A 25,676-nucleotide genomic window follows, 5' to 3' on the forward strand; every position below is an offset into this window, starting at 1 on the left:
AGAGGGGATCCAATGTAGAAGTCATCTAGGACATCCCCCGCCTCCAGATGGAGCTGCTTTCCAACTACAGATCATTAGGAATGTTAGTAGGGTCATGGGGTTTTCAAAGCCCACGTGTTGCAAGTCACATTCTTATGGTTAAATGCCAGAACGGGAAACCGAAGGTGTTAGCCTTGGAACCTAGAGACAAGGACTCTAACATGGGCAATGGTCATATTTAGCCTCTCTGAGTCTCAGTTTCCTCAGCTGTCCAATAGGGATAATGACAAAACTAAAATCCCTTCCTCTATAGGGTTACATAAAAGAGCTCTAAAATTCAGACTAGATCCAGTAATCTAATCTAGTTCAAACCCCAGGACCCAGCCTATTGATATGATATAGCATCAGAGACAGAACTGATCATAATCCACATGTGAATCTAGAGCCAAGGCCAAGGGAGTCATCTTTCCTTTGGTTCCAGTCTTCCATCCCTACCCACTATGGCTCCAAGCAGAGTCACATTGTTATCCTCTCCCAAGTTCCCTACTTGTTCCTTGGAAGTGTCCTTCACCCGAGAGAAAATACAGCCATCCCTTCCAGGAGATGGTGGGAACAGCTGCCAAAAGCACGGCCCTTGGGACTTGAGTACATTCAGAAATAGTTTCAGGAAACCTGAACTGCTGGAAGAAGTTGGATTTTAGGAAAGGATCTGAACTTGGAAATAGGCAAGATTGAGGGGAGGGAGGATGTGGGGAGGAGAGGTGTGGACTTGAACCAAACCAAACCAAATTGTTCCATTTCCAAAGATGATCTTGCCCATTTTCACAAAAAAAAAAAAACATTCCCTGTCCCCAGGTAGTTCCCTTGGGACTTTAATAAGTCTCCTTTCCTCTCAGGGCCTCATTTCTTTACCTATAAAAGGAGGAGGTTGGGCCAAATGATCTCTCAGGGCCCTTAAGTCTCTTGGAATACCTCCTCTTGATATATTCAGCTTATAAACATCAGGAGTCTCTTCACCCTTTTCAATCTTCTAGGGAAAGGTGATCTTAGATCTCCTGGGGGGCCCATATGGAAGGCTGTGGATGAAATTCATCTTTGACTTCTTCCCATTTGGTTCTCACCTTGTTCTCACTTCTTGGGCTCATTTACCTCATTTGGAAGATAGGAAGTTTAAACTAGATGACCCCTAGGGTCCCTTGTAGACCCTAGATCTATGATATGCAGAATGGAGAATTGGCTCTCTATGAGTGTGCCCCTAGCCCTGTACCAGCCAGTTGTTTTTAAAAAATAAGTTTTATTGATTCCTTTGGTTTTTATATTCTACTTTCTAGATAAACCTCTTCACTTCAAATTGAGCCCTCCCTTATAACTTGAAAAACATGTCCTGAAAAATCATCTGAAATAATGACCTCAGTCAACCAAGCAATAAATATTTGTTGAGCATCTACTAGGTACCAACCCTTATATTAAGTAAGCACTTAGCTAAGTTCTAAGTTCATCTAATAATGTATGCAGTACGCCCAAGTGTCCCCCATCTCTCTGTTGAAAGGAGAGAAGTATGCTTCATCAACTGCTCTACAAGGCCATTCTGGGGTTTGCAGTTAACCAAAGCAAGACCTAGATTTCTTTTTGGTGATTTGCTTTTATTTCCATTGCTTTGTGATCTTCATATATACTGTTCGTCTCTGTATTTCACTTTGCCTTAGTTTTATACCAACCAATTTCTTTTGAGTAATTTTCAAACCAAAGAATGGTAGAGCCAGAAGAGACTGTATAAATTCTTTGCTTCAGCCTCACATCTCAAAAAAGAGGAAGCCACCTCCCAGAGAACAGATTTGTCCATGGTTGCACAGCTAAGAAATGATAGAACCAAGACTGAAATCCAGAACTTCAGTCTCCTGAGTGATTCAGTATTCTTTCCTCTTGCCAACATTACCTTGTGTACACCATGTTCAAGGTGCCTCTGGGGGATTGCCAGTCTTCCTTTCTCTCCTCCCCAAAATAAACTTTACTGTTGCAAACCACTTAAGGAAGAAAGATTGTCTCATACTGTTCTTGTCTTCTACAGGGCTTGCCTGGATCTCCTGGACCAAAGGTGAGAGCAATGAAGCAATATGGTGGCCTGCGATTGGCAGGGAGAGGGAAGGAGGAAGGGGGAGGGGGGGAAGAGAGAAAGAGACAGAGATGACAGAAGAAAAGGAGGGGGAGAGAAGAAAAGAGAGAGAACCCTGGAGTTGATGAGATGGGGCTCATGGTGGTATTTCATCTGGCCAGTGGCACAAAGAATAATCCAGTTTTAGCTGACATCAAAACCATCTGGGAAATCAATCAATTCCCCAATATTCATTCAGCATCTACTCTTTACCCAGCTCCATACTAGTTACATTGAAATTATAAAAGGATTATAAGGAATGCCCCTGTACTCAGAGAAACCATGCTGATCAGAGAAAGCTATATTGCTGGAAGGGACCATCAAGATCACCCAGTCCAATCTTTTAATTTAACAGAAATGAAAATTGTTACAGTTATTGCTAATTTTGCCTAAAGACCTACTTTGACTGATAGTTCATTAACTCCAGAGAGAGCAGGGAGCAATTTCCCCAAAAATCACGTAGCCAAGGAAGGCCATACTTGAGTCCAGGTCTCCTGACCCCTAGCTCAGTGCTTTGTTCCCTACCACACTTTGGGAAAATCAAAAGATTAGAGCACACAAAACACCTAAATTACAATAAATGTCAGAGCTGAAAGAGCCTGTGGAATAACAAAAGATGGTTAGACATGGGAGTGATCCCCAAGCAGAATTAGAACTAGTCTGTGGTCACTGGGGCTTTGCCTCAGGGAAGAGAATTTAGTTCTATCCTGCCCTATAAAACACACACACACACACACACACACACCCCATGCTCATCCTTGAGCAATAGCATCATCTGGGAGCTTGCTTTATGCAATTTGTCCTAAGGGTGATTTGTGATATTTCCCTGAAAGTCTTAGTTTTGGAAACCTTCTAGTTCACCCATCTCAATTTTAAAATGGGGGAACTGAATCCACATATTGCAAGCCACATTCTTATGATTAAATGCCAGAACAGGAAACAGAAGGGGTTAGCCTTAAAACCTAGAGACAAGAACTCTAACAAATGGTCATATTTAGCCTCTCTGAGCCTCAGTTTCCTCAGCTGTCCAATAGAGATAATGACACAACTAATATTCCTTACTCCATAGGGTTACATAAAAGGTTTTCTCCATTGCCTAGGCTAGTAAGTTAAATAACCAGAATGTAAGCTTGTCTTCTGATTGCTAATCCAAACCCTCTGTTCCCTATACTCTGGAATCTTAAAGCTGAATAATAAAGATGATTAGACATCATCTATGCCAACCCTCTTATTTAATATATGAGCGAATGGAGACCTAAAAAGGCTAAGTAATTTCCCAAGGGCCACACAAGCTAACTTAGGTCAAAGAGGCAGAACTCTAAAATGTGGGTCTTTTGACTCCTGGTTGAGTTGGTTTTCTGCTATACCTCAGCCTAGAATAGAAAAATGCCCAACCAGAACCCCAACGAGGGAGTCTAGATAATAAAGGTCAGGCTTGTAATGATGGTGGATGGAATTTGATGTGAATCTTGAAGAACAGATATAAATTGGAGTGATTCAAAGATGCCACCAAGTGTGTGCAAAGAATAGTGAGGAGTCCCTAATTTTTATTTCCATAATCCAAGAATGACTAATCCAAATGGAATACAAGTAGAAACAGAAGGAAAGGATCTTGCTTGTTGAGAAAGACTAAGATTGGGTTCCCCTGTTGGCTTGACATAAGGAGTCATCATTTTAACGACTTCAATGAGTCAAGAGTCTGACACAGCTGGTTCTTGTGCTCTTAGGCTTCAGGGCATCCGGAATGAGAGAGGTATATACTCCACCCTTATCAGAAGCCATTTGAAAGATTCTTTTGAGTTCTAGACGTCGTATTTTAGGTATCCATTGAATAAGATGACCTCTGAGGTCCCTTCCAGTTTGGCTACTTTGTGAGGAAGCATGCTGTTAAGATGAAGGACATAAAAAAGGGGTGACCAGAAAAAAACCTAGAGAGAACTAGAAAGCAAACCAAAGGAAATGGTGATTTGCTTAAAAAAAAAGACTCAAGTGGGAGAAGTGGAAGGGGGAGGGGAGAGGAGAGAGTTTTCACGTGAAAAAAGGATTAAACTTGTTTTGCTTGGCCCAAAGACAGAACTGAGAGCAATGGGGAAACAGATGCGGGGAAGCGAACTTCAGCTCAATATGAGGAAAACTTCCCAATAATTCAAGTTCTTTCCAAGGAGACTAGGTTTTCTTGGGAGCTCTCAGTGCCTGGGCATTGGCGTTCTTCCAGAAAGGTCTGGGTGACCCACCCCACATGGATGTTGACAAGTTCACACACCGGTTTGGCCACATGTATCCCAAAGTCCTTCCAGCTCTGAGAGTTTGTGGGGCCAAGAGCTGGGTGAGAAAAATAAATGGTTGTCTCAGCCAGGAAGTCCTTAGGACCTTCAGCCTAGGGCTGGATCACTGATAAACAGCTTTTCTCTCTGCTCATGAGCATCATCTTCCTTATAGTCTTTTCTTTGTTTTGGCAGGGAGACCCAGGAATTCAGGGATATCATGGACGAAAGGTCAGGGGGAAGGGTGTGTGTGTGGGGGGGGAAGGAATGATGGGAGGAATGGGCCGTGTGGGGGGAGCAAAGGGGGCACAGCCAAAACAAATGTTTATGAAATGTCCCGAGGCAATTCCATGTTGACCACCCAAGACTCAAAAATTGGCACTATCAATGATATTTAAACAGCTGATTGAAACTATCAATTCTTCTCAGCATTATCCCCTCCACCCATATCTCCAGTCACTTTTGATGAACTGGATAGAGCCCAGGTTCTATTTCTTTCTCAATGATTCATTGGCTGTGTGCCCACTCTCTGGCCTCAGTTCACTCATCTGTAAAATGAGAATGGATCAGGGGACATCTGAGTGTTCTTTCAGGGAGGACATTCTGTGCTTATGGGAGGCCACTCGATCTGGATGAGCCCACCCATCTGCCATAATGGCAGATGGTGCCTGAGCCTTCAATGAAGACAGTAATCTCTTCTATAGTTTGAAAGGTTTGTAGTGTAGTGGAAAGAGTGATGGATGGACCAGGAGCCAAGAGATCTGGGGGCAAATTTAGACTGACACTTGTTAGCTTTGGGACTGAGAAATAGGGACATGAACCACTTCTTTGAAGAATGGGGGTAATAACAATCAAACTGCCAGTCTCCCAAAGTGACTGGCAGAAAAGCTCTATCACATGAAGGAGATGAGGCCTCAGGGTACCCTGGAACAAGGAAGGCTACTAAATTGATGGAGCTAATAACTAGCAATCACATCATTCTTTAAAGGTTTGCAAAATTTTACAAATGCAATTTCATTTGATCCTCACCACAAACCTGGGAGTCACTTCACCTCTGCCTGTCTCAGTTTCCTTAACTGTAAAATGGGGCTAATTGTCTTTGCCTGTCTCAGTTTCCTTAACTGTAAAATGGCTAAACCTTACCTCTCAGGGTTGTGATGAGGATCAAATGAGATAATATTTATAAAGTGTTTTACAAACCTCAACCTTTTGTGATATAATCCTTTTATATGCTGCCCTCATCAAACCTCATCTGGGTATTATGTTCTTTGGTTTAAGTAGGACATTGATAAGCTGGGAAGTCTCCAGAGAAGAGTAATTAGAATGGGGAAGGACTTGGAAGGTTTCTAGTCAGAACTGACTGAAGGATGACCAGTTTGAAGATGAGAATTCCATAAGGACATGAGAACTGGGTTCAAGTATCCAGCTTGGGTATTTTGTGAGGAATCACACTGTTAAAATGAAGACTATAAAAAGGGGTGGATTGGGTGGTGTGGGGTAGAAAATGAACCAAAGGAAATGTGAAGGTTTAGTTTAAAAAAAAAGACAACTGGTAGAAGTAGGGGGAGGAGGAGAGAAATATCTTGTAAAAGGGGATTATAAGGAAGAGGGATTGGTCTTCTTTTGAAGGACCCAGAAGGGTGGAAACTAAACCGAGAGCAATTTAGGTTGAATGACAGGAAAAAGTTAGAATTGTCCTAAAGTGGATCTGCTGCCTTGAAAGAGGATGGACTGTCCATCCTGGGAGGTCTTCAAGAAGCAGCAGGAGAACCACTTGTTGGTGTGTTTGTTTGGAGATTCCTTTGGGCTATGGGTTGGACTCTCAAATTCTAAGGGACATTTCAAGTCCCTTCCCTCTCAGAATCTCTGATTTTCTGCAATGTGTAATTCTTTATCACCTTGCCCATTCTCATTGGATAGGGAATGGCCCTGCCCTTGAGGCAGATCCTGGGAACCCTCCAGGAGTGGGAACCTTTAAGAAAGGAGCCAGGAAGCAGAGGGGATGCAAGGGACAGGGAGAATGGCAAAGAGCGCCAGAGACGTGCATTCTTTGTGCCTTATAATGGGGAGGGCTGCCATCACTGCAGTGTTTTATGGAAGGCGGGAGGTGGAATGGTGAGGCCTGAGAGATCTTTAATTAGTTCTGCATAAACTGAGAAGTTTGTGTTATGTCAGGAAGTGAAAATTATAGCCCCCATGGACCCCTCCATCCATTCATGCAAACTCACAAAATTTACTACCTTCCCTTTCTGCAAACTGTCGGTTTTCCCATTAACAGTCATCCGGCCCTTTGCAGAGGGAACAGGGCTCTAGTGCTGCCATGACCCTGGTAGCTGGGAGGCATGTGTACCTGCTGCTAGAATCACCATTTCCTGCTAATGGAGAATGGAAGGCTGGCTCACCCATGCAGTAGCTTGTGGTGCTATCAGAGATTGTACCCCTTGGTGTACCGCTTGGTGAAATCTTGTGGCAGGGAAGAACACAATTCCATAAATGTGAAAGTCTTGGTCTTTTCTCGTTTACTAGGACCAGTCTGACCCACCTAGTATGGTTTTTGAGTATTTCAAAAGTCATTGCATCAGAACAGGGGTGGAGAAACTTTTTTTTCCATTTATAATATTATTTGCAGCCATAGAAAATTATCAACTTAAAAAATCCTAGCCCTAAAAACTCCAAGATTTATTGAATTTTGAAGCCCACCTGTAGCTGCCTTGGCAACACCAGACATAATGATTTCACAGTGGCAGGCCAGAGGTTACCCTGACCTTGCATTAGAAGTTGAATTAATCTTTTTCTGCTTGGCCCTGGAGGACAGAACCAAGAGAATTGACTCTGTAAAGAGGCAGATTTAGGGTGGAGATGGCAAAAAACTTTCCAGTGAGAGAGCTGTCAAAGAACAATGTGCTACAGGGAAAAGGAGTGAGTTCTCTCCTTCCAGGAATCTTAAAGAAGAAGCCTAGAGCACCATTTGTCACAGAAGGGACTCCCATTCAGGGAGCAATCATATCAGATGGTCCTCGGGCTCTTTTCTGAATTCTGTGGCTTTAGGTTGAGGGATCACCTCAATGAAAGACACAGATTAGATAGGAACTTATGTAGTCCAACTATATGATCTGGCTGCCCAACATTGTGGCAGCTCACAGCCTTAGGAGGAGCCATGGGATTGGACCAACCTTATAACAACTCCTATTCCTAGAAGACTTTAAAAGAATCCAGTGACATAGGTGGTATACTTATTAATGCCCATCTCACAGCTTCAGAACCTGAGACTCAAAGAGATCATAAAAGCTCAGAATTTGGAGCTAGAACTTTGGAGAGCATCTTTTCCAGCCCATTTTTTTGGATAGAAAAGGCAGAGAAGGTACTAGACTTGAAAACACTATGTAAGTTTGTTGGATAGAGTGGGAAGGGGAGAAATGGAACCAAGAGAAAGTAAATGCTAGTTACTGGGAAAAATATATTTTTAAAAAAGAAGTCCTGGGTTCAAATCCTATCTCTAGCACCTACCAACATGAGTCTCAAGGGAAAAGGGAAGTTGATAGGAATTGTTGTATTCTTTGTGTTTGTTTAATACAGACCCAAAATCCTAAATTAGGGCAATTACACAATTTATATTTACAAGGAAAGCCCAAGTCAGAGTCCTGGTCCAAGGAAAACAGGGCCCTTCATTGACCCCCCCAAAATAAACCAAGTTGAATAAAATGGGAGCAAGGAAATGGGGGCCTCCTACCCATCTACATCCCCTTGTCTAGAAAAGGGAAGTTGTGGGGGAAATGGAGAGGGGAAACAGAAAGACAAGGAGAGTGCAGAATGATCACGGGAAGGAGTCTTAATGGGTCTTTCTGAGATTACTTAGCTGAGATTCAGGATCCTCGAGCTAGCAGGAGCTTCATACATCATTGAATCCTACTTAGATTTCGCAGATGGGGAGACCAGGACCCAATGAGGGGAAAGGACTTGTCCAAAGCCCTATGGCAGTCAGACACCCAGCTGGGATGCCCACTGGTCCTCCAACTCTTCATCTTATGTTCTTTCTCTCTGTGGCACACTAGTTACCTCTCCCAACTTCCGGCAAGATAGAAGAGCTTTGGTGTTCTGATGGAACTCAGGCCCAAGCTCCCAGGGAGAAGAGTGTGAGTAGTGGAAAGAGTCCAAGAACCAAAGTTGGGAGAAATGAGTTCAAGTCTCAACTCTAATACCTTCAGGCCTGAAACCTCATTTGGGTCTCAATTTCTTCATCTGTAAAATGAAGTGGAGGAAGAAATGGCAAGTCATTCCAGTCTCTGGCAAGAAAACCCTAAATGAGGGTCAGCCAGGAATAAAAATGATTGAACAATTAAAACACCAAGGAGGTTAAGGAGTGACAGAATTAGACTTAGGCTTTAGGAAAATCACATTGACAGCTGAATGGAGGACCGATTGCAGAGGGAAGACTCACTAGTCTGGACAAGAGAGGCTGAAGACCCAAGTGGAAAGGTTGCCTGTGAGGGTAGAGAGGAGGAGAGGTGTGTTTATATTAAAGGAGAAAGGAGACCTAGCTACTGACCCATTATAGAGAGTGAATGACAGTGAGCTGCTTATTAAACTGAACTCAACTGAACATGATAGACCTGGATTATCAAAGTTTTTCCTTTTTCCTGCCTCTGAACATGGATTGGCCCTTTGCCCCCTTAGTCAGTAATACTCTGTTCCATGTCTTTTTTCCCCTCTGTGGACCCTGTCCAGAACCAGGGAGGCCAAAAAGGGTTACCATCCTGAAGGGGATGACTTCAAAGAATCATGAGAATTTCTTTCTTAGGAGAAAAAAGGGTAAGAGGCTGAAGGAAAAGTGAGGAGAGAAACCAGGCACAAGTAGTGACCATTCTCTAACTGTGGAATAGTCAGCCATCTGGGTTTTGATTCACCAGAGGCAGTAATTTGTCCCAGTCAATTGACCAAGAATCAAAAAATTTGCAGAGTTGGACAATCCCCTGATTGGACAAAAGAGGGAAACTGAGTTCTTATACCTAATCAGTAGTAGATCCAAGAGCCTAAGATATCTTTCCTGACAGTCTGCAACTCTTTCCTCTTCATCTCTATACCTCCCCCCATGTCCTTTTCTGGGTGGGATTTGGGTCTTACCAATGATATTTTCAGTCTCTAAAGTTGGCTAATGATTTGTTATGTCCCTCCCTCTTCCTTTCCTTCCTCTCCCCCCCCCACCCCCACCCGCCATCGGACAGGACGGGTCTGGCATTTTTTATTTTTCACAAAGCCTAGTTAGCCAATATGTCAAGTCTCCGCCAACACAGTGAGATCAAAGCTGAGGTTTGGCACCAAACAGTCAGCCCCCTGCTCCCCCTCCCTGGGCTAACTGATCCTCTTGACTCACCAGCCACGGGCTCACGCACGTATGGTGAGGCACCCATGTGTTATCTATTTGATCACAATTTATTGTGCCAATCTATTTAAAATATGTTACAAGACATAAAGTATGTTTAAAACATTACAACCTTGGCCAGCTTTCAGGGGGCTTGGAGCATATCGTCAAACTGTAAATTCTAACTATCTGGAAGGCTGGCAACAGTTTATCTCTGACTGTATCAATACTTGTATTTCAAAGCATGTGATGTGTGTAATGCATTTGAAGTGAGTGGCTATTATGGTATGGGGAAGGAGATTTTTCATAGCACGCCATTAATCAGTAAGTCCTCTAATTGTCCCCAGGATGCATTAGGCATAATTGGCACCCCTATCAGATTTACAGATGGCATCAAGCTGGAAGGAATAGCTAACATGTTGGATAGTAGAATCTGGGACAAAAACAATCTCAGTAGGTTAAGAGCGTGGAACCTAATCTAGTATGAAGAAATTTAATAGGGAGAAGTATAAAGTTCTGTGCTTGGACCCCAAAAGTCAACTGTGCAGGTACAAGATGAGAAAAGTGTGACTGGATAGTGAGGATCACTGATGAAATAGACCCAGAGTCTCTTAGTGGACCACAAGTTTCCATTTGGGTAGGATGCAGTAGTCAAACCTAAGCTTCACTGTGTCCAAAGTGAGGAACCCGATAAGCATTATTTTCAAAACAGTATCCCTAATGGAGAGAATCCATCCTGGGTATGAGGGAATGGCCAGTGAGAAGACATAGAGAAGCTATTGGAATATTAAGTTTGGGGAACCAATACTCTAGTTTGGCCAGAATATAGAGTAGGTAAAGGAGAAAAAAGTACCATAAACCTGGAAGAGTTGACTGCAGCCAGATCATGAATGGGCTTTAAATGCCAAACTAAGTTTGCATTTTAGCCACTGAAGGTCTAAGCAGGGGAATGATGTGGTCAGACTTATACTTCAGAATTATTATTTTGCCATCTGCATGGAGGATGGATTGGCAAGGAAAGAGGCCAGAAGCCGGGAATCCAATTAGGAGACTTTTGCAATAGTCTAGGCGAGAGGTGATGAGAGCCTGAACCACTATGGCATCTGTGCGAGAGAAAAGAAGGTGACAGTTATCAGAGATGGGGTGGGGGCCCAATCCCTGAGACTTGGCAACAAAGTGAAGAGGGAGTATAGTTCCACTGCCCTCTGTCCTGGTCAGACCCCATCTGGAGTAGCTTTGCTCCCAAGGCCTTACATTGACAAGCTATCCAGATGGGGGAAGGAGAGAGGAAGGCAATAACCAGAATGCTGGGAGCAAACTAGTGACTGATGGTGTCTTCAGGGGCCGTGAAAAACCCTTGGTTTAAAGAAACACTATGGTTTGATGAATAGACAAAAGCTCTAGTGGGGAGTCAAACATGCAGGTGACCCAAAGGGTAATGGAGAAGTCCATGGTGAGTGAGAGCCAGCTGCAGCTTAAGTCATCCCTGATGACACAGGCTTAAGAGGTCACCTAGGGAATGGATGCTCATGGCGGGGTTGGGCTGGGAGGAGAGCCATGTGGCTAGATAGAGGCCAGCAGATGGAAGACCCCTTGGAATATTGAGGGAGCTAGAGGAGACTTCCAGTATCCAAGTAGAATCTCCTTCCTTTGGAGGAACATTTGGCAAAAGGATATAGACAAGAACCAACTGGGGGGGAAAAAAGGTGGATGAATACAATCTTCACAGATGGAAGAAGCATTATTTTCATACCACCCTAGTCCAAGCCCTAGACCTGGGAAGCTAAAAAAAGTCCTTAGAGACGCTGATCTTATCAAACTACCTCCCCTTCTCTTCATTCTACAAAGAAGGAAACCTAGAGACCAAAAGATATTTGCCCAGTCACACTGCAGAATTGGAATTTGAACCCAAGTCCCCCAGGTCCAATTGCTCTTTCCATTATACTTATTAGATTTTCTGAGGCCCCAGTGGTATAATGAAAAGGACTTGGGTTCAGATCTTCTGATATGACTATAGAACCTTGAGTAGATTAATTGACTTTCCTCTGCCTCAGTTTTCTCATCTGTAAAATAAGTGAGTTGGATTAAATGGTCTCCATGATCCCTCCCATCTCTCAGTATCTCAGGGACCATAAATATATTGGCATTTTGACATAAATATATTTTCTTTTGCCACCCAACTGAGTTCCAGGATTTTTGTTTGTTATTGTTCAGTTATTTCAGTTGTGTCTGACTTTTTTGCTTCCGTTTGAGGTTTTCTTGGCAAAGATGCTGGAGTAGTTCACCATTTCCTTCTCCAGTTCTGAAAAGAAATATTTCTAGTATTCATTCAACTTATTTTTAAGCTATCACATCAAACCGTGAGGACCTCAGTTTCCCTATTCAAGAGAACTAGGTCCAGGATCTCAGGTTGAAGGCAGAGTTCTGTGTACAGTCCCCAGCTAAGGGTTTCCTGGCACCTGCTTAGACTCAACTCCAAAGCCCACCTATTCATTAGTTCTGGAATCACTTCTTAGAGCCAGCAGCTAAGACTGACTAATCTCAGTTCAGATGAAAAGGCAGCAACATTCCCCCAAACTCCTGGCCTCCTTGGGAACCAGGTCATTCCCTCTATCATCTTCAATCATACTGATCGATTGCTCTATTGAAGTAGAGAAAAAACCCAGGGGCTTAGCTGAGACTTGGGCTCCCTCACCCTTGGATGGGAACAGAGGTGAGGAACAGCAATGAGAGGAAGGAAGCTGTTTCAGAAAGGGCAGCTGGGGGGGAGGGGAAGAGGGAGGGGCGGATCCTAGCACCTTCTTACAGGCCCCTCTCCAGAACAGTCTGTTCTTGTCGTTGGGGCTGGGGGTTGAGGGGAGCCAACAAGCCTTCTGGCCACCTCCCCTCCAGGCTTCACAGTCTCCATTCGGTCTTCCTCTTCCACTCCAGAGAACAATGAGTCTGTGTGAACCTCAGAATTCTTGGCCCCATGGTTCCCATTCAGTTTTTCTATTTGGGGGTGGGAGGATGTGTTTGGGAAAACCCCCTTCACTGCCACCACTCTGTCTCTACTGAGGTGTAGGAGAAAGAGACTTGGATTCTTAGGAGAGATGGGTTTGAATTCTACCTACTGGCCCCTCTGGGCCTCAAATTTCTCAGATGTAAAATAAGGAAATAGGACTGGGGGGGCTTCTAAGATCCTTTCCACCTTAATCTCTCTTACTCTCAAATTTCTCCCCCCATTCAAGGTCCAGTCACTCTTTCCATTACATTATATTTCCATTTCCATTTCATTAGATTCTCTGAAGGGTTCAGATTTTTTGATATGCCTACAGAATCTTGGGCAAGTTACTTGATTTTCCTTTGCCTCAGTTTCCTCATCTGTAAAATGAGTGTTCTGTAAAATTGGGATAAAACACTCCCTACTTCACTGAGTGACTGTGGGAAAGTGATTTATAAACATCACGGTGCTATAGCTATAGAAATGTAAGTTGTCTCTGGCATTGACCTTGAAAGCCTTCTTCCTTGATGGGTTTCCTCCCAATCCCCACCCTCCCAGGGTCGGGAGCAGCAGGGACTCCCACCTATAAATCACCCATTAGCCAGTCTCTCCCACCGGATGAGAAACGTGCAAGGGTTTGTGCATCATGGAGTTGGCCTCTTCCTCCTTGTCATCTCCATGAAGAATGGCCCTTTCCATCTGGAGCTGTCCCAGGACAGAGAGCCCATTGAAGTTCCAGCTTGTTCAATTTAGCTGTTTCCTGATACAACCTTGTTCACGGGGCCCCTTCTGGTGAGTCAAAACATCCTGGGGTGTCACACTAGAAGGAGAATTCTGATCTAGCCTGCTGGTTTCACAGATAGAGAACCTGAGATCTATAAAGAGAAAGTGACTTATCCAAGGCCACACAGCTAGCTAGAAAGGAAGAGTTAAGATCTGAATCCAGGTCACTGCTAATCTAATGTTCCTATCTTTAAGGACTGAGAGTTGGGGACTCTGTTGAATCTCAGCTCTGTGACAATGAACAAGGCAGCTCATTTCTCACAAGATCTCAGAGATGGTAGAGACCTCAGACTCCAAACTTTGCTGGTACAAAAATCTCCTCTAAGTCATACCTGATCATCCTCTCTTTTTTCACCCTCTTTTACTTCAAAAATACTTGTGAGATTGAATCCGCCAAGGCAGACCAATTCCACTTATGGTGGGACCTCCATTAGGGTGGGTTAGTTGTTTCACCTAGGCTTCAATTTCCTTCTCAGTAAAATGAGGAATTGGACTGAGCATGGGTCTCAGTTTCCTTTTCTGTAAAATGAGGTTTAGGCCTGGACATGGACCTCGGTTTCCTTCTTGTCAAAATGAGGAATTTGTACTGATCATGAGCCTTCAGTTTCCTTTTCTGAAAAATGAGAGGTTTGGACTGGACATTGATCTCAGTTTTCTTCTCTGCAAAATGAGGAGTTTGAACTGGACATGGGCCTCAATTTCCTTTTCAGTATAATGACTATTTTTACTGAATAATCTAAAGATTCTACACCCAGAGGTCACAAGTGACATGATATTTCAATACATCTGAAATGTAGCTACTGTCCTTCCCAGTCCTAAGTGCTGGATACACATATAGGAAGGCTTTGTTAAGACTTTTTCGAAGGACCTGCTATTAAATCTTTTTAGATGGAAAAATTTTTAGGTAGGAAATGGAAAATCAGAGACATCTAGACAGGGCCTCATGTCAAAACATGTCATAGGAAAAAGCTTTATGAGCGGAAATTTGAAAAGGGGCCCTTACCCCGCCGGCCGACAGAACCACAGGCATTGAAGCTGGGTGGGACCCTTTGGTGATATATTCCAACCTTCACATTCTATGACTGAAGGAGCTGAGAGCCGAAGAGGGGAGAAATCAGAAAATTAGTGGGAGAGATGGGACTTGAACCCAGCATTTTCTCTGCTGTCCCCATGCTTTCCCAAGGTCACTGAATCACAGGGTTAAGAGATTGTTGAGACCTTAGAGTCACCCAGTCTAAACTATTCCTAAATGAAGATCCAGCCAACAAATGACCATTTCAGGTTCAACCCACCACATCCTGAGATGCTCCAGTCCACTTTTGGACAACTCTTAATGTGAGAAGATTTTTGATTTACATCTTTTCCATTCATTGTTCCTATTCTGACGTTTGGAGCCCAGGAGAACAATGTAATTCTCCTTCTACCTGATGGTCCTTCAGATGAATGAAGATGGCTACAGTGTCCATCCCCTACCCCCCTGCCCTGAGTCTTCTCTCCAGTCCAAACACTCCCATTTTCTTCAGCTGATTAAAATATAACATGAACTCTGGTCTTATTACCATCCAACTTAGCAACAACCTTCTTTAAATGTAGTACAAACCTGATTGAACACAAACCTGAGGATGTGATCTGACCAGAGAAGAAAGAGTACACCAAGACTCTGACTCTCACCACCAAGTCCTGGACACTCTAGTCTCTAGGCCTCCCATAACCCAACCCTACCATCTCTTCCCTTCCCTTTTCTCTTCTTCTCTTTCTTTTCTATATCCCCCACCTCTACCTCTTTCTTTACCTTTGATCATAAGCACATCTGGTAGAATGGAGATTTTCTATTCCAAGGCTCCAGGTCATAGACTGTTGTAAACCCAGAGAGAGAAATCAACCCAACCCATCCTTGGACAACAGAGAAGCTCCAAATTCCCTTTCATCGCTGAAGTTCTGTGAGGTCATACCATTGGGAATACCATTCCCAAGGACATAAAAGTAATGGGGAGCATGATCAGAATTTGATCCCAAAGTCCATGCTCTTTCCATTTTATTAATCTTTCTCTTGGGCAACTAAATAATAAAGTGAATGGAGCACCAGGCTGGGAGTCAGGAAGACCTAAATTCAAAACTGGTCTCAAATACTTATTACCTGAGCAAGTCATTTAACCCTGTTTACCTCAATTTCCTTATCTATAACATGAGCTGGGGAAAGAAATGACAAACCACTCCAGTATCTCTGCCAAGAAAATCTCAAAAGGGCTCCCTAAGAGTCAGACACAACTGAAATGACTGAATATACATACACACATCACACATACACCCTCCTATGCACTTTCATATACATCTCAGAGATTTTATTGAGGCACCTCAGCCTTCCCTTATCTTCCCATCCCTTCTCTTCCCTTCCTATTCCTTCCCTTTGCTTCCTTTACTATCTCTCCCTTCCCTTCTCTTCTCCTCTTCTCTCTTTTCTATCTCCCTCCACCCACCCTGACCTCTTTCTTTACTTTTGACCATAAGCACATTTGGCACAACTGCCTTTGCTCAGAATCGACATTTTCTATTCTAAGACTCCAGATCAGAGACCATTGTAAACCCAGAGAGAGAAGCCCACCAGAGGCTTACAGAGACTGGAGAGGAGTTGCCCATACTTCCATAGGAGTGACAGGAACAGACCTTCTCAAAGTACTTGGGATCAAGACCTCACTGATTGTTTCTTAAAGCCCAGAGACCAGTCCCAAAGTTGGCTGCAGGCCCCAGGCTTCTGTGGAGCAATTATTCCCAGAGCAGTTGGCTGGTAGGGCATGCCAAAACTGAACAGTAAAGAAAGTAGCCACAAACTTAATCAAGTCCCATTCGGTCCAGATCCCTCATTTTACAGAGAATTAAAAACTAAGGACTCCAGATAGGAAACCCCACCCCAAAGTCATGTAGATCATAACAAACAAAAGTTAAGATTGGAACTCAAGACCAGGCTCCAGTTCAAACCCACTGAAAAATAAAGGATAATTTAAATGATAGCTTCAATGTCCTCTCCCACCCCAACAAGCTGAAGAGGCAGGGAATAAGCATTTGTGAAATACTTATTAAATAACCGACACTTGGCAAACATTTGCTCATTCGGTCTTACAACAGCCCTGTAATGATTATCGCAGTCTACCATTTTGATGACTTGTTGTGCTTGTTTGAGAAAGCTGAGGTAGGCAGGAGTTAAGTGACTTGTCCAGAGTCATACAGCTAGTTAAGTATCTGAGATGGATTTGAACTCGGGTTTTCCTGATTCTAGGCCCAACCTCTATTCAGCACCCCGCAAGCTGCTCCTGTTTTTCTTATGAGGAGGAAAAAAACAAAGAACCAATTCATTTTCCTTGGTCCTTAGGGAAAGAATACTCTCCAGAGTTAAAGGACCTGAGTATAAACCCCACCAGTGTGACCTTGGACTTGTTATGTAACCTTATGAGCCTCAGTTTACTCATCTATGAAATGAGGGGGTTGGAGGAGCTGGTCGCTGAGAGACCTCTCAGCTCTAGGCCCAGGATTCAAGGATTCTGGGATCTTGGGCTAGATCATGAGTGGTGAAGTCATTGAGTCATTGGCCTCCTTCCCCCATCTTGGTTCTCTGGGATGTTTTCTTGGTGTTCTACAAGGTGAGAGAAGAAGAATCCCATAGAACTGAAAGGTCTAAGAGAGAAAGGACATCCAGACCATCTAGAAGGCCAGTCAGCTGGCTTCCAATGGACAAGGGACCTGATGGGACAATGCTAGGAAAGATTGAGTCATGGCTGGGCCACATTTACCCCACCAAAACCACCCATATGGCTCTAGCTGAGCAAGAGGTAGTGGGCCACCATCTTTGTGGCAGTGGGAGACCAGTGGGATTGGGGAGTGGGAAAGGTTGAGGGGCGGGGGGAGCCTGGGGCCAGACCTTCTCTAATGATAGTGGGGGCTACAACCAAGGTCCTGTGCTACCCTCTACTGGCCACGGCAAGCAAATGGGACCACAGGACCAGGCCCATTCCTAACTCCCTCCTGCGTAGATAGGCAGCCCATCCCTAGAGTCCTCAGATCAGAGAAGCCCTCGGGAAATAGTGGCTAAGGATGAGCGGGGCACCCAGCCCTATGAACAGCCTGCAGGAGCACCTCAAAGGTACAACCTAGGAGGGCTCTTTGTGAGACTTGTAGGAACCTCCCAAGGTGATCTAGCCTCACATCAAATCAGCAAATACTTAGCAACCATCCAACAAACACCGGCCCCTGGGCTGGGTTCCAGGGCAACAAAGATGAAACATGAGATACAGCTCTTAACCAAGAAAGAAAGAGAGAGGAAGAGAGGGAAGGAGAGAGAGAGAGAGAGAGAGAGAGAGAGAGAGAGAGAGAGAGAGAGAGAGAGAAAGGGAGGAAGGAGGGAAGGATGAAGGAAGGAAGGAGGGAGGGAGGAGAGGAAGGAAGGAAAGAAGGAAGGAAGGAGAGAGAGAAAAAGAGGAAAAAAGAAAAAACTCTGATCAATCATTAGCTTTGCAGCTAATATAAAATATGTATACACATATAATATGTAACATATATGTTATAATATTTATTTATTATAACAGCATTTTATGAAAATCAAAAGAGAAAACGTATATAAAACCTTCAAAACCTGAAGCCTTCTATAAGTCATCTATTATAGGTATTAGCCATAATTATAATCATTTTGATGACAAAAGTCATAATAAGTAGATAGGAGACCTGGATTCAAGATCTGCCTTGGATGCATGTGATTTCTCAGCACCCCAAAGAAACACTCTAAGACTCTCAAATGGCCAAGAATTTGGTGATCTGTATTGCAAAAGAGATTTTCCTCACTGGGGAGCTCCTTATAACAAAACCAAAGCAAAACAGCACAAAAAATCCACAGTTCTGAACAAAACAAAATAAAGAGCTTGATGCAGAGTAGGATGAAGGAGAAGGTTAAAACAGAAAAAACACAGAAAGGTCACTTTTCTACTGCAGACTTCAGAAGGGACTTTTTCAAATAGGTGGCCTGAACTGGAGGAAGGAAGGAAAGCAGCATTTATTGAATGCCTACTATATACACACCATACTAAGCATCTTACAATTATTATGTCACTTGATCCTCAGAACAAACCTGGCAGGTAGATGATGTATTAACCCATTTTTACTGTTAAGGAAACTGAGGCAGGTGGAGAGAAAGTGATTTTCTAGGGTCACATAGCTAGTAAATGTCTGAGGCAAGATCTGATTAATTTAGGAGAGTCAGGATTTCCATAGGCAGAGATGAGGAGTTGGGTTTAAGGCACTAGATGATGATAATAATATAATAATATAATAGTAATAGCATTTATACAATGTCTTAAAGTTTAAAGCTACTTTTGGTATTTTTTATTCATTTAAACCTTGCAACAATCCTGTGGATTAGATAACATAACAATTTTACAAATGAGAAAATTGAGGCACAGAGGAGTTAAGTGACTTGCTCAGGGTCATACAAAATGGAAATAGCTGAGACTGGATTTGAACTCAGGACTTCCTGCCCTCAAGTCTTTGTATTTTTGACATTTTACTATCAAAAATACTCTACTCAGAAGCTGAGGGGTTAGACTGAGGTAGAGATCAAGGGTCAGTGAATTGTTCAGATTGTCCTTAATTAAATCACCAGGAATTAGTGCAGTGTCTGACTGATTTAATAAATGTTTGTTAGGTTATTGGATTTTGCTTAGAGTCCCTGAAGGAATTAGAGAGAGACTTTGGAAGGGCCTTGAACATCACACTGAAGCATTTGTGTTTCATTGTGGTTGAATTGTTTCAACCATGTCTGGTTCTTCATGACCCCTATTTGGAATTTTCTTTGCAAAGATATTGGAATAGTTTGCCATTTCCTTATCTAGCTTATTTTACAAATGAGGGAACTAAGGCAAACAGGGTGAAGTGACTTACCCAGGGTCACACAACAGGTAGTAGTGCCTGAGGCTGGATTTGAACTCATGAAGTCCAGTCTTCTTGACTTCAGGTCCAGTCCTCTACCCTCTGCACTACAGGTAATAGTGACCCACTGAAGGTTTTTGAGAGAGGAAAGCAGCATGACCACACCTGTGCTTCAAGCAGTTATTTCTAAGAAGCATTATTTTGAAAGAAGGAAGGCTTTATGGAGACAACCAGGGTGAAGCAGGGAAATCTCCCTCCTTCCTGCTGCCTCCCAGAGGGAATTTTGAGATATGGGTTTAGAGGAACTTGGTCATTTCCAGAATGAGAAGCAGAGGCAAGTTGGGGTGAATAGGTCATTGTGACTAAATGGGGGCTATTGGGTGGAGGGGGAGGTCATGTTTTACTTCCCAACACTGACCTCACCATTGTCTTGAAGGGTCAGAAATGAAGGAGAAAGGAGGCAGGGACTAAGGGAGGGCCCCAGGAATCATCTGCAGAGGGAGTGGGGTCTGATTCACCATTTGATGACTCTGGTTTTCCCGAAAAAGGCATTAATGATAGTCAGATTGTCTTAGCCCCGCTGGGTGGACTCTCAAGCTTAGTGATTCTCAAATTGGGGTCTTCCTGCCCCAAGAATGGCAGCCTTGTTCTTCCATGCTCCCCTTCCCCCCCTCCAGCTGAGCCACAAGGGGATAGCAGGATGGGCAGGGGATCAGCTTACGTACCTCCTATCAACCAGGTTAGATGTGAAGACAAAAATGAGACCATCTCTAATCTCAAGGAACCTTGCAATCTATCTGGGAGAAGCAACTTCTACACATACAAATAAATATGGAGAAAAGACAAGCAACTTGGGGGTAGGACAGCTTCATCTAAGAGGTGATGTGGGAACAGCCTTCAAAGATGGAGGGTATCCTAAGACATGAAAACAAAGGGCTTTCCTCATATGGTGGACAGTGGAACAAAGGCAAAATGGGAGATGGGATCTCCTAGATGAGCAGAAAATTTGAATGGAAAATAGAGTTGATGAAGGGGAAGGATGTACAATAAGCCTGGAAAGAAAAGCCAGAGGCAGATTGTGAAAAAGTTTAGCTGCCAAAAGAGTTTATATCTTGCCCTAAGGACAACAGGGAGTCATTGAAGTTTCTTGATCTGGAGAGTGGTATGACTATATTTATGCATTAGGCGGTGGGAATGTGGTTTCCTAATCTGCAAAGTGGGTATAACAATGGGGTTTCTTGTAAGGATTCAGTGTATGGAAATGTTGAGTTATAGTTTTCTGATGATACCCATCTTGCCATCCAGGGGCAGCTAGGTGGTGCAATGTGTAGAGAATCAACCCTGGAGTCAGGAGGACCTGAGTTCAAATCCAGCCTCAGACCCCAGCTGTGTAGCCTTGGGCAAGTCACTTAACCCTAACTGCCTTGCATACAGAGCCTGGACCCAGATGAGGCTGGTGACTTAGCACAAACACCCCTCACTCAAGTCCGGTTCATGTGCTTGTCATGGCATCACCTCCCTGACATCATGGTCTTAACATGAAGGACAAACAGCAATAATCGGGCCTCCCATGGCTTCCTTTTCCTTCTATTCAACAAAAAATAATTGGTGATAATTGCAAGGTAGGAGAACAAGGACTGAATGTGGAGGCAAGAGGACTTCTGTTGATTCCCAGCAGCAGTCCTTCTCTCCAGGCCTCAGTTTCCCCATCTGTAAAATGAAGACAATCTCTTCAGCCTGAAAATTGTCCCCCCAGAAAAAGAAAACTGGTTCTATCTCTTTTTCCTCATTGACAACCGAGGAATCCTGCTACTTTAAAAACATTGATGGTCAGGTGATGAAGGGGATGTGGGAAGAATTGGAAACCTCTCCCAAGCTCACTGGGCAAGTTCCCACGATGTGAGTCAATCTGTCAAAAGGCATTTATTGTATCAGTAGGGGCAGAAGCTGGGGGAGCTGCCAGAATGACTCATTCCTCCCCCCTACCCTGGGGAGATGTAGGTGGCCCCACAGGCCCCTGGACAAATACCCAGATGCCCCTTGGGGTAGACCAACCTAGGAACACTGCCGCCCCCTGACTTCAGACAAAAAGATGAGAAAACTGCTGCCACCAACTCAAGCAGATACTGTAGGACTAGTCTTGGGACCAGAGGACCTTTCAAACCTGAACTTATTTTCTTCTCTATTTAATAGAGTTCATCCTCTCAGGATTTTTTTTGAAAGGATAGTTCTTGGGGCGGCTAGGTGGCGCAGTGGATAAAGCACCAGCCCTGGAGTCAGGAGGACCTGGGTTCAAATCTGAACTCAGACACTTAATAATTACCTAGCTGTGTGGCCTTGGGCAAGCCACTTAACCCCATTTGCCTTGCAAAAAAAAACCTAAAAAAAAAAAAAAGGATAGTTCTTTTAAGCACCATGGGAGTTTCAGGGAGGGTTCACTTGGTGCTTGGGGGGATTATATTTCAAGGCAAATTATAGGAGAAGCAGCTTCCCCTAGGGAGAGTGGAAAGGATGCTCAGTTGCTATTCTGAACCTTAGTTTCCTCATATGTAAAAAGAGGGGGTGGTTCTGGATTGACCTCCAAAGTCCCTTCCAGTTCTGAAACTGTGGTCCTAGGATCCCTCCTCTTCTTGAAACAGAACAGAGACTTTTCTGGAGACTGCGCCTCAATCCACCAACTGGGAGTGGATCTGGGTCCAGTCAGGTCTTTCAGTCACACATGGAGTAGTGAAAAGTGTCTTGGAGAGATGGGACCCTTCTAGCTGAATCCACTCTGAGCCTCAATTTACTCCCCTAGGAAGTGGGTACAAGAAGCCCTGTCCATCCTATGTTGCAGGAACAGGAGGATAGTGTTTTGCAAACTTTAATCGTCATAGAAATGTGAATTCTTCTTAAGATCATGGTATCTGCGAGGGACTGACCCGAGCTCTCTCTGGCAAAAGCACCTTTGGCGCATCCCGGACAGGGCTTACTGGTCAACCTTGGTGCCTGTGTCTCTATTCTCACTCTTGTTTCTCATTTCTTACTTCAGGGGGAGAGGGGCATGCCCGGGATGCCAGGAAGGCCCGGACACAAGGTATCTTTCAGAATGAACTCTGCTACTTTCCCTACCTTTTCTCTCTCTCTCCCTCATTACCTGATCCCAGCTCTAACCCTAGCTTGCTGTGTGTGTCCTTGAGCAGATCATTTCCCATTTCTGGACCTTGGTTTCCTCATCCGTAAAATGGACATAATGATAACTGTAGAGTCTCCCACATAGATGGATTGTGAGGAAATCACTCCATATGCCCCGAAGTCCGCAGAAACTGGAGCTGGCCATCTTAGAGCTTCTTCAGAGCCCTCTCCCTGAAGGTTCTGTCTTACATTCACCCCTGCCAGCCCTTGAGAAAACCCCCAAAGATCTGGTTTGATCATCTTCCCTAACTTTCACTTCCTTCCTATCAAACCTGGAGTCCCAGGTGACTTGTCTGAAAAGAGAAGGAGCTGGTGGCTCTCTGGTTAGCTGGTCACCTTCTCTCCTCTTCCCTGCATCCTAACCTGAGCTTCCTTTGCCCAAATTTCCCCATTGACAGTACTGGGAATCACCCTGGGACCTGAGAGAGAATCCCCACCCACCCAAGGACTCTCGAGGGGACTTGAGCTGGGGCAGAGAGAAAGGCAGGTTCATCTCCAGAAGCCTTGCCTGGCTTTTCTTTATGGTGTTCCCTTCCCTCATGAGGGCACCTCATCTGACCCCCCACCCCTGCTCCACTGCAGAAATGGCAGACTGCCTAGGTGGCCCCACTTTGGAGGACCAGAAGAGACAGGGTTTTAGGGGGAATATGCATGGTGTGAGTGGGTTCTGCTTTCTCATTTGTCCTCTTTCCTCCCATAAATGTCTTTGTCTTTTCTCTCTGTCAGGGGGCTCCAGGGACAGCTGCCTTCGGGATGAAGGTCAGTTTGACTTTAAAACATCATCTGAAGGGGGGCAGCTAGAGGGATACGTGGATAGAGCATTGATCCAGGAATCAGGAGGACCTGAGTTCAAATCTGCCCTCAGACACTTAATACTAGCTATGTGACCTTGGGCAAGTCACTTAACCCTATTGCCTTGCTAAAAAAAAAACCTTCATCTGGAGGGGCAGGTTAGGAGCAGTGCCCAGATACTGGATCAAGGAGAAAAGGCAGAGCCCTTGAAGATGTGAATGAACTCAAATTCATCCCTTAACCCCTTCCTTTCTGGGTGACCTTTGGCTTCCTCATGTTCCCATTCTGTGCCTCAGTTTCCTCATCAGTAAAAATAGAGAGTTATCACTTGTTCTACCAGCCTCCTAGACTAATTGGAGGAGAAGCATCTTGAAGTTAGGGGGTACCACAGTGCAAAGAGTCCTGGAGTCAGACTTGAGTTCAAATCCAGCCTCAAAAGCTTGCTACCTGTGTGAACCTGGGGAAGTTACATTACTTTTCTGATTCAGTATCTTCTTTTGTAAAAATAGTTGAGTGAAATAGCACTGAGTGAAGATCAAATGAAATGATATTTATAAAACTTTGCAAGCCTATAAAGCACTCACACCATGCATATTCCCCCTAAATTACACTCCCCCTTTTGTTGTTAAGTAGTTTCCATCATGTCCTACTCTCTGAGACTCAATTTGGGGTTTTCTTGGCTGAGAAACTGGACTGCTTTGCACTTCCTCCTCCAGCTCATTTTACAGATGAGGAAACAGGCCAACAGGGTGAAGTGACTTGCTTAGAGTCACAGAGTCAGAATTGAACTTAAGATGCTATTGAGCTCTAGCACCTTCAGGTTTGCCAAATGCTCACCTATGTTCCTTCATTGGACATAAACTGATCCAGATAGGCTCTCTGCCTCCTCCCCTTCCCATGTATCCTTTCTCTTCTCTAATCCAACTGACTTCTACCCAGCTAGAACCTCCCCTAGGGATACCATGCCTTCTGGGTTGCTCATTCCTGTTGGAATTTCTCAGCAGTTCCACAAATAACATAGTTGTACCTGAGATAACAGTCCTTATAGTCCTGGATATGGATGATCAGAGGTCATGGGTTCAAATTTTGACTTTGCCACCTACATCTGGAAATTGGGGCAAATCACTTTGCTTTGAAGAATGTCAGATTCCTCCTCTGAACGAGGTTTGAGACTGAAAATCTCAGCTGTCCATTCCAGCTCCAAATCAAGGGTATGATCATCCACATGCTCCTTCAAGAGGCACTGGGGCTCCCCCATATGGGGAAGGCAGTAAAGATGACTTATATCAATGTTGTTCCCACTGGAAAATATTCAACCAAGGCAAGAAGGCTTGGGGGGAGGTGGAGGAGGGGGGCTAGAGTCAGTCCCATTGCATAATTGCCACAGATTCAGATCCACACTTCATCTATAACTTATAGCCTCAGGAAGGCTTGAAGACAGTGAGGGCTTGAGAAGTTTATCCATGGTCACACAGTTAGTATGCATCAAAGTGGAATTTGAACTCATTCCAAGAGGATCCCTGGACATCACTCTGAAAGACCAGGATATTCCTTGCCTCTGCCTCTGAATTTCTTTCCCTTTTTTCCTTCATTCCTTCTTTTTCCCATCTTTCCTGATCCCAGGGTGAGCCAGAATCCACTGAAGCCAAGGTATTGTCACAGCTGATTTAAGCTTCCTTGGCAGGGCTGCCCCCAATTCTTATAATTGCTCTGGGCTTTCTTTTCTTTTCCAAGTATCTGAGGGGGCACTGATGGCAAAAGCAGCTCAGCTCCATAGCCCTGGACTTCTCCAACAAGTTTGCTACTAGGCAATGTACACAATCATTTTTCTGTTTTGTCTCCTGGAAACCCATTGCCACTTATCTGACCCTGGTGGCTGTTTTATCCTTCAACTAGTCTCCCTCTACTTTTCTCCATTGCCAGTCAGGTATCATTTCTCCCCATGACCCCACTCACCCCAGTCCCTATATGCAACCCTGATGGGGTTGAATTTGGGTAAAGGAACTCAAAAATCAACCCAGTTTCTCCTGACCCAGTCTCTAATCTCGGAATCCCAGATTTGAAATCAGAGGACCTGGGCTCTAATCCAGCCTTAGCAACTTACTACCCTACCTACCTTTGGGCAAATCACTGTCATTTTCCAAAACTTAGTTTCCTTTATCTCCATAGAATAAGAGGGTTGGAATCAGAGGATCTTAGTCTTCTGTATGTGGGTGATGGTTGTTATTGATGGAAACTTCTAGACCTCTCCTCAGAATTATGCTTTTGAATGCATAAAAT

The 25,676-nt window shown here is 44.1% G+C and overlaps 1 protein-coding gene across 11 annotated transcripts in view; it reads left to right on the forward strand.

Annotated features, from left to right (window-relative positions):
• Nucleotides 1-25,676, forward strand: part of COL13A1 (collagen type XIII alpha 1 chain) — a 115,989-nt gene that overhangs the window by 44,486 nt on the left and 45,827 nt on the right. For 10 of the 11 annotated variants that reach the window (XM_074232442.1, XM_074232439.1, XM_074232438.1 and 7 more), the window contains 4 exons: nt 2,048-2,074; nt 4,591-4,626; nt 22,462-22,506; nt 23,331-23,363. In XM_074232442.1, coding sequence (XP_074088543.1) covers nt 2,048-2,074; nt 4,591-4,626; nt 22,462-22,506; nt 23,331-23,363 — 141 coding nt within the window. The remainder of the gene's footprint in view (nt 1-2,047; nt 2,075-4,590; nt 4,627-22,461; nt 22,507-23,330; nt 23,364-25,676) is intronic. The other variant, XM_074232436.1, reaches the window with a different exon arrangement.

Source organism: Macrotis lagotis, chromosome 4 (assembly GCF_037893015.1).
Source record: "Macrotis lagotis isolate mMagLag1 chromosome 4, bilby.v1.9.chrom.fasta, whole genome shotgun sequence".
NCBI lineage: Eukaryota > Metazoa > Chordata > Mammalia > Peramelemorphia > Peramelidae > Macrotis > Macrotis lagotis.